We start from the raw sequence: 9178 nt of genomic DNA, 5'->3' as shown, positions 1-9178 counted from the left end.
GAGACCCCTCCCCTCCCTAAAACCCTAGCAACTACTAGGGTTTCTCTCTCTCTCCTCCCCCCCTACACCGCCGCCGCCGCCGCCGCCGCCACACCACCGATGGGGAAGGCGAGCAAGAAGTCCGTGGCCGTGGCCGTCGCGCCCGCTGCTGTGCCGGCCAAGGGGAAGGGCGGCAAGAAGCGGGAGGCGGAGGACGAGATCGAGAAGGCGGTGAGCGCCAAGAAGCAGAAGGCCGCGGCGGCGCCGCCGGCCAAGGCCGTCCCCGCGCCCAAGGCGGACGCCAAGAAGGCCAAGAAGCAGCCGCCGCCCAAGAAGGCCGCGAGCAGCAGCAGTGGCAGCAGCTCTGAGGAGGACTCGTCGGAGTCCGAGGAGGAGGTAGTTTCGCTTGGCCGTTCCATGTTTTGCTAGTATTCGCGTAGTTGCGTTTAGAGTTTGATGTTTACTATGCTTTAACGTTTAGTATGTAGAGCTCGGAGTTTGTAAATGAGAGTAACTTCATTTGAAATGATTCGAGTAGTTTCATTGAAGGGACATGTGTTAGGTTATGGGTGGTATAATCTATTGCTTTTGTTTGTAGTTTAATGTACTCATACAATGGATACAACTTTAGTCCTTAATTCCGCTTTCGTTAATGTGTTTTAGGTGAGGCTTTTGTTTTGTGTGAAAAACGTCTGTTGAGCTTTATAGATTAAATATCTTCTCTTTGTTATATAGGTCAAGGTCCAGGTGAAGAAGACTACTAAGCCTGTCAAGCAGGAGTCTTCTTCTGATGAGAGCAGCGATGAGAGCTCTGATGATGAGGTATGGAGCCACTATTGCGATTCAATCTTAAGTTTTTACTGGATGAGATGCTGATTTCTTGCATATTTCAATCAAGGATGCTAAGCCTGCTGCTCCGGTTGCTAATAATGGCCTGAAGAAAGGCAAGCCAGCGAGCAGCGATTCTGAGAGTGATTCAGACGATGAAATGGATGAGGACGAGGTTCGCATTTCATTTCTGTTCGGATATGTTTCACTTGTGTAGTTTTATATTAATGATTGTGATGCTCATGCTAGGTAGTTAGATTACAGTGGTTCTTTTTAACAGTATATTAAACATGCGACATTTCAAAGGGAACTGATCAACCTTTTGTTTTAGCTTGTTTGACATTGTTTCTATGTTCTTTTGTTCATCCTTCAGAAACCTGCTGCTCCAGTGAAAAAAACTTCTGTGACTGCACAAAAGAAAAAAGATGATTCTGACAGCTCTGAGAGTGAGTCAGATGAGAGTGATTCGGACGAGGTGACTGCTTAGAGATGACTGGATGAATTCCTTTGCTGTTTTTATAGTTGTACTTACACTTGTATCTTTGTTGGTTATATTCCTTGTAAATGTTAATGGACATATTTTTCATGGCATAGCTGACAGTATTTGATTATATTTTTCAGGATGTGCCTACAAAGTCTAAAGCCCCTGCTATAGCTGCCAAGAATGATGATTCTACTGATGGTTCCGAGTCCGAAAGTGACTCTGAGGATGAGGTATTCCTTGGACTAGTATGTCTAATATGGTTCCATTGTTAAGTGTAACAACTAATGTCTAATATGGTTCCGTTGTTAAGTGGTAACTCCATTTATATTTGTCTACTATTTAGGAGAAAGCTAAGAAACCTACCCTACCTGCCAATAGTTCTTTGTTTACATGCCTATCTGACACTCCTTTTGCCTCACAGGATGCTGCACCCAAGGGTGCTGCCAAGAAGGAAAGCAGCAGTGATGAAGAGGATGACAGTTCTGAGGAAAGCTCCGATGATGAACCTAAACAACCTCAACAAAAAAAGGTAATGTCGAAGTTTTGAATCTGCTGGATGACTGTACACCTCTGAACAGTCTGAACAATGAAATACTTGTTTTTAACAATTTTTTTTATATAAATGTTATAGCAGGCCCAAGAGGAATCCTCCGAAGAGTCTTCTGAAGAAGACAGTGATGAAGAGGATGAAAAATTGGCCAAAACTCCTAAGAAGGTTCGTTTTCATGCTAGTATTTTAAATTTGATTCTATAGTACATAGATTGTTCTTTTCATTTACATTATAAGTTGTATGAATTAATTACTCTCTGTAAATTCTTCAGAAAACGCCTGCTGCCACCAAATCACAAAATGATGAAGTATGCCCCGCACCTTGAAGTTTTGTTTATTTAGCATTTTCTAAACATAGGATATGTATTTGATATGATGCTTTTGTGCAGCCTAAAACTCCTGCGAGTAACCAAAGTCAGGGAACTGAGTCAGCAACCCTTTTTATGGGCAACCTTTCTTTCAATTTAAATCAGGACCAAGTGTAAGCCTTTCTGCAGAAGATTTGTCGACGTTTTTCAGAAGGTGTGAATCTTGATCCTTTCTTGCTTGTGTTTACAGGAAGGAATTTTTCCAGGAAGTTGGTGAGGTTATCAGTGTTCGTTTGGCTACACATGAAGATGGCTCCTCCAGGGGCTTTGGCCATGTTCAATTTGCTTCATCTGAAGAAGCTAAGAAGGTAAGTTTTTATTTGACTTGTCATGTTTTCTGTCCATGTCATTTTTATTTCCTTGAGCTAAGGATGTGATGAGACTTCATTTTGTACCGATCCAGTTAGATGATTGTGATTATTTCATCCAAAAGTATAATGACACAGTATCAGAAAAAAAACCAAAAACTGCTGCTTAAACTACAGCAAGCAGTGACATGTTTGCAATGGTACTAGGTATGATGATTTGGTATTTTGTTTCAGGCGCTTGAATTGCATGGCTGTGATCTGGATGGTCGTCCAGTGAGACTTGACTTGGCTCATGAAAGAGGTGCATACACCCCTCACAGCAGGTAACCTTTTTTCTTTATTTGTGAACGGGTTTAGCTATACTGACTGAATTTATGTGTTGACAATGTGCGAACTAATTTTCTAATTTGATAGGAATGATACTGGATCATTCCAGAAACAAAACAGAGGTTCCAGCCAGTCTATATTTGTCAAGGGTTTTGATTCATCTCTTGAGGAGAGCAAGGTAATTTCTTTGGTTAGCCTATTATGCATCACCTTTTTTTTTTTCTGATTGTTGTCTTTGCCAAATCCAGATCCGAGAATCTCTTGAAGGACATTTTGCTGATTGCGGAGAGATCACACGAGTCTCAGTTCCCATGGATCGTGAAACTGGTGCAAGCAAAGGGTCAGTTGCAGAATAAAACAATTAACAATTGTCACATTCTGATTAAACTTGCTAGCGATGAAACTTAATTTGCATGTGCCAGTTTGCATGTGTTTTTTCGGAAGAAGGTTCATCTAGTAAAGAAGATATTAGCGAGTGTGGATAATTGAACATATATGTTATTAACCAGCTATTGTTTGCATTTTGTGAATTCAATTAAAAGAGATGAAACCCATGGAGCTATCATTACCTGCTATATGAACATGTTGACTTAAATCTGTTATGTCAAATTATTGGTTGCCATGTTCCATGTATAACTTTGAATTGGACCTTGAAAATGACCATGAACCGTTATATGCTATTCAGCTTGTGAATTGATAAGTGAACTTGATTCTATCATGTGAAATACCTTTAATTTAAGTTGATGCCCTTCTGATTTACATTTATTGTTTATTTGCTGTTTTGGTTACATTTTCTGAAGCATCTACTGATAGTGGTACTGTACAAATGTTGCCGAGTAATGCAGGATAGCATACATAGATTTTAAGGATCAGGCTTCCTTCTCGAAGGCACTTGAACTAAGTGGGTCTGACCTTGGTGGCTACAACCTATATGTTGATGAAGCCAAGCCTAAAGGAGATAGCCGAGATGGTGGTGGGAGAAGAGGCGGCCGATCTGGTGACAGGTTTGGCGGCCGATCTGGTGACAGGTTTGGCGGCCGATCTGGTGGTAGGTTTGGAGGTAGAGATGGTGGGAGAAGAGGTGGACGTGGTGGCAGAGATGGTGGCAGAAGAGGCGGACGTGGCGGTTTTCAGAGCAGGCAGAGTGCTGGTACAGCTAGTACAGGTATGCACCTGTGCTAATGTGTAAATCAAGTTTTGTTGCATGTTTTGAAAATTACATGTTATCAGTATCCTAGTTAGATACTCAGGTTTCTAAGACTTGCATTTTGGTTTGTCTTGCAGGAAAGAAGACAACTTTTGGAGATGAGTAATGGAGCTTGATCTTGCACAGCTACATGCCTACATCTTATGCAGCTGTCAAAAAAAGGACTGCCTACCTGCAACTGTAGTGAAATGCGATGAGTTCTACTCCCATGGTTTACTCTATATTGCCGCCGAATGGCTGTACCAGTGAACAAGTTACTGTGCTGGTATTTTTGTCTGCAGTTTTGGTGTGTTTCCGGTGATTGTACTGGACATCTAGCGATTAGTGTAATGCAAGGATTTCCTATACATTGTTATACATCAAGTATTTGCTTCCTCCGGTTTTGGTTTCATCGCAGCCTTATGCTTTGTTTCATCAAAGCTCTGCTAGAGGATACATCCCTCAATGTGTTTGTTTGGAGTTCCCTGAACAGTGGTTAGATAGCCAAGGCAACTTGTGTCACGGGTAGGTAGTGTTACGTCAGTTAGAAAATGGGTTGATTGGGTCCGTAAATTTACCGATTAGAAAAAATATTATTACTATTTACGATTTGATTTCGGTTGGGTGTCAATCGTCACGCCTCTGAATGGGGGCCTGGTGATCATATAAGCATTGCTGGTGACCATCATCAGTATTTCCCTGTAGAATCGCTCGGGTTTCTGTTGATCTGTTGTGTAGGAATGCTTACAGTATTTCTCTGTCCGCAGTCGGCACAATGGTAACATCCAATTTTTTTTTCTCCAATTATAACATGATGACAATATCTACATAGAAATCCTAGCTATCGTAGTCACATTTTAACCTCTTTTCACTTTGGGGGTTCTAAAGTTTTTTGAGCCAAAAATCGTCATTCCGAGTGCGATTGTGCAACAGGGCTCGATCCTTTTCACATAAAGTTGTACATAGCCAAAACACCGACCAGTCGTCGCGTACTACTTTTCACAGATCAACCGAGAAACGGCACGGGAACTAAAACAACCTGTGGCCATCTCCATCAAATTCACACATCCACACAAACTTTTCCCATTGGTTGACCCCCTGATTTTCCCGAGTGCTCCAGTCAACCAGCAGTAAGCAGACTCAGCACACGGCCGGGGAAAGCAAAGCAACCATGAGAGGACAAAACAAACAGAATAAATCAATCAATCAAATGTCCCAAACAAGATTCGTCACAGCAAAGCAGCTGCTCATGATTTATCAGTAGGGTAGTTTTCAATCCTGGTATTGATGGATCGATCAAGGTTTCAAATGGCAAAGCACTTAACATGAGACAAATCGATCAAGGTTGGCAACTAAACAAGGATTCCATGCCAGCATCGTGTACTTAGCTCACATGGAATCATAGTGTAATATAAGACTTTGCATAAACAAGTCAAGGTCAAGCACTCACCCTTGCTAAACTCGGGAAATTCCAAGCCTAGAACAATTTATTAAAGCAAAATCGAAGAGCAATAGAGCCAAAACCATGGTCTTGATATCTCAACAAAAGTTCATCTGTGACAACTGAACTCACTATGGTAACAAAAGAATAGACATTCATAATTCATACTTGTATAGAACACCACCAAATAATTGGAAAATCACCTCATTTTAACTCCATGCAATCATATCAGCGAATTCTCAATCAAGCAATGGCAGGTCAAACAATTAGAAAATCAACCCTTCGAAAATTTAGATGGGAAGAGAAGTGATGCATTTCGGTTGACATTTCGTGTAATTATGCTCAAGAGTCAAGACAGAATATAAGGATGTTTGGTTTGGTTGCAATGACAATGGAGTCAGCATAGGGGAAAACACCTTCAACCCAAAAGGTGTATGTCCCATAGCAAGTTGAATGGATTACCCTACACAAATGCGCATCATTTGGCATCAATCACTAACACTAGAGCAAAATCTACACCCATAATAGATTAGTCACTTTTAGTTACCATCAATTAGTATTGCAGCAGATAACAATGCTACCATTCAAGAGATCCAATGAAGATCCACAGAAAATATGCAACAGAACAAAGACAGCAGGCACAAAAACATAATAAGATGATTTGAGACGAACTCATGATTAAATGCTAACACATTGCTACCTTTCTCTTTTCCTTCGATTATATTCCCTTCTTTACAATGGTCTTCGTTTGCCAAACTACCCACATAAACTAGCTATCCATTACTACCAACAACCTAAGGTGAATGCAGGCGCACACACGAACATAGCTCACAACAACTTGAACAAGAACCCATCCAATTTCCTATACCACGCTACTAAAAATACGTTGCCAAAATGGACCTCAGTCACCTAATAAAACCACTAAAATCCTATTGTTAGAGGAAGAAGCACCACCTAATTGGGAGACTGGGCATCATCCCCGTCTGAATCGGAGTCCCCAGAGCTCCTCGAGTCAGAATCTGCAGAAACAATTTCTGTGTCAGAGCAATTCAACTACAAAACAGAAACTGCTATGTCAGAGCAATTCAAATATGAAACAGAAACTGCGGGGGCATAATTCACATTTGTTCCGCCATACCACTGGATGCAGACGAGCCACTATCAGACCCGCTTGAGCTGCTCGCTACCTGGGCATCCCTCTCAATCTCCACCGACTGGTAATTTGCCGTCGGCATCTCATCGCCAATATCAACATACTCATCAACCATATCAACCTCTGAAACCCTCTTCTCCGGCATGTCATTCTCCTGCAAAAGTGCAACATAAACAAAACATGAGAACACAATTCAAGCATTAGTCATCACACAGAACAAAGGATTGCAACATTGCCATACCGAGTTCCCAATTTCAACCACCGCAGGCTGATGATGCACATTCACCTGCACGGTATCGTCCTCAATTGGAACAATAGCAGTCGCATCAACAGCATCACCGTTCATCGCGACAGTCCTCCGGCTCTTGCTGAGCGCCTTCTTGCAATTGACCACAAATCGATCGAGCTCCCACAGCGTCTCGACATCCATTTCGTCGAAATCAAGCTCAACGACCTCTCCCATTAGCGCCGGATCGGTATTCCTCTTCTGCACAATCTGTAGCACATTCCCCATTTTCTCCTCGGGCAAATTCCCGATCTCCACCCTCAACTTGTGCTTTTCCTCGTCGCTCATCTCCCTCTTGTTGGGCTCCCTCGCCTTGGGCTTCGGCCTCCTCCCCCCACCCCCAATCCTTGGCGGCGCCTGCATCGGCATAGGCACCGGGGGCTGCGGCGGCGGCGGCAAAGCGAGCGGCATTGGCGGCTCGAGACGCTGGCACTCCTGCTCGAACCAGGACAAGGCCTCCTTGTACAACCCCTCGAAGGTGGCGAGGAGGTTACTAGCGTAGCGGTGGACATGGTGGTCGGCCGGATTGTACCGCAGCGCGTTGCTGAAGGTGAGGCGGACATCGGCGGCGAATGCCTCATGCGAGGGGTACCTCCCGAAGGCGAGGTTCTCCTTGACGGTGCCGAGATCCATGGGGTTCCTGATGATGGCGTGGTAGTCGTGCAGCTTCAGCCGCTCGACGTCCACCGGCGAGTTGAACCACACGCTGATCTTCTGCTTCCGCAGCCGCGTCAGGATCTGCGTGCACCGCTTCCGCATCGCCGCCTGGAGGGCCGGGGGCGGCGACACGTGCCCCCGCTGCCGCGGAGGCTCCGCCGGCCGCCGCCGCCGCGCCTCCCACCCGTCGATGTCGGAGAGGAGGGCGCGGACCCGGCTGAGCTCGCCGGTGAGCCGCGCGCGGAGCGCCTGGGCCTCCCTGCGGGACAGCTCGGAGGGGCGGATCGTCACGTGGCCCGACGGGGAGGGATCCGGCACGGACGGGGCCACAGTCGCCGCCGGTGGCCGCTGCGGCGGCGGCGGCGGCGGGATGCTGGGGCTCGGCCGGTGGTGCCGCCTAGGGTTAGGGTTGGTGGCGTGCTTGGGCATGAGGGGGACGCGGGCGTCGGCCCAGTGGTGGTGGTGGTGGTGATGGACCTCATTCCGGCCGGCGAGCACGGCGGACGTCATCGCCGGCGGGGACGGCCGCGGCGGCGATCTCACGATCTCCGGCGGCGAGAGGAGGGCATCGCTTATCGGGTCTCGGGGGCCCTTATAGGGTTCGGGGACCCGGTTGGGGATCTGGGCTTCGGGGACGAGGAGGAGAGGAGGGGAATGGAGCGCCTTTTAACGGCAGCGCGGGGTGCCCGGGGACACCGCGGGCAGGATCCGCACCGTCGGTTCCGAACCTAATGGCAGATCGGACGGCCCAGATTGTCCCGCCGTGTGACCGCGGGCAGCGCGGCCGCGGAGGGTCGGGATGCGGGAGGGCGACACGTGGCGGGCATCTGGGAGGTGGCGTGGCTTTTGCCCCGGGGAAAATGGTACGTCGACCGCGTGGGGTGAGGTGGTCGCTGCACACTGACATGTGGGCCATGCCTCGGCAAGGAACAGTGGGCCCGGTGTGGCAGTGGCGCGGGTTTGATTATCTGTGGGAGATTTGATGGGTGCGCGTGGGAGTTTCGGGAGACGTGTTTCTCGCGCGAGTTTGGGCCGCACGAATCGTGTGCTTTTCTCGCGAGTTGGTTGCCCCCGCTATTGTCCATTCTCTGTTGTGTGGGCCAGATTATTATTTATGCATAGGCCCCTGGTAAAACTGAAAATCTGTCCTCATGAAACCACCCAGGCACCCACCATTATTTTTGTCTACATGAATATGTTCTTCAAAATGTAAATGTGGTAACTTTGTTCCATTGTATATTTGTATTTCAAAATCCAATAAAATTTTAATGTTGTGACCGCATTTTTTTAATATAAATCTAAGAATATAATTTTCTTGTGTTCCAATTCAAATATTCGGAAGACATGGAGTACTTAACCTAACAGTTTTAAAACATTAACATAGTATTTGTCCAAAACAATAATTTTCATTATGATTGTAATGAAACCTCTTTGGGTTGCACAGCATGGTTTATTAGTTAATACAGTATAATATATAATAACACATATACTTTACATACTAGTTGAATTTCTTTGGTGGTCTTAAAAAATGCCATGCTAGTTTAATTGATTTGTTTAAAGCATAATAAGATACTTACAAAGAGTTTAGGAGAATCATGAATGCATGGCTTT

The 9178-nt window shown here is 45.6% G+C and overlaps 2 protein-coding genes across 3 annotated transcripts; one reads left to right on the top strand and one right to left on the bottom strand.

Annotated features, from left to right (window-relative positions):
• LOC127781793 (nucleolin 1) lies at nt 1-4425 on the top strand. 2 transcript variants are annotated; one of them, XM_052308840.1, is made up of 15 exons: nt 1-375; nt 715-801; nt 878-982; nt 1181-1282; nt 1429-1521; nt 1713-1820; nt 1926-2006; nt 2114-2149; nt 2231-2322; nt 2400-2517; nt 2752-2840; nt 2932-3022; nt 3093-3184; nt 3690-4009; nt 4129-4425. In XM_052308840.1, exons 1-15 carry the CDS (start codon nt 100-102, stop codon nt 4155-4157), a joined length of 1719 nt encoding a protein of 572 aa, XP_052164800.1. In that variant the 5' UTR covers nt 1-99; the 3' UTR covers nt 4158-4425. The 2 variants fall into 2 exon arrangements, with proteins under 2 accessions (XP_052164800.1, XP_052164799.1); XM_052308839.1 differs by having other exon boundaries at nt 1923-2006.
• Nucleotides 4426-6149: 1724 nt separating this feature from the next.
• LOC127781794 (transcription factor GTE7-like) lies at nt 6150-8194 on the bottom strand. Its single transcript, XM_052308841.1, has 3 exons — nt 6866-8194; nt 6610-6778; nt 6150-6490 (listed from the first exon to the last, which is right to left on the bottom strand). The coding sequence occupies exons 1-3, from the start codon at nt 8075-8077 to the stop codon at nt 6426-6428; spliced, it is 1446 nt and encodes a 481-aa protein (XP_052164801.1). The 5' UTR covers nt 8078-8194; the 3' UTR covers nt 6150-6425.
• Between the last annotated feature and the right edge of the window lie 984 nt (nt 8195-9178).

Source organism: Oryza glaberrima, chromosome 8 (genome assembly GCF_000147395.1).
Source record: "Oryza glaberrima chromosome 8, OglaRS2, whole genome shotgun sequence".
Classification (NCBI taxonomy): domain Eukaryota; kingdom Viridiplantae; phylum Streptophyta; class Magnoliopsida; order Poales; family Poaceae; genus Oryza; species Oryza glaberrima.
Note: the sequence above shows the minus strand (reverse complement) of the source record. Positions and strands in the feature narration are given on the sequence as shown.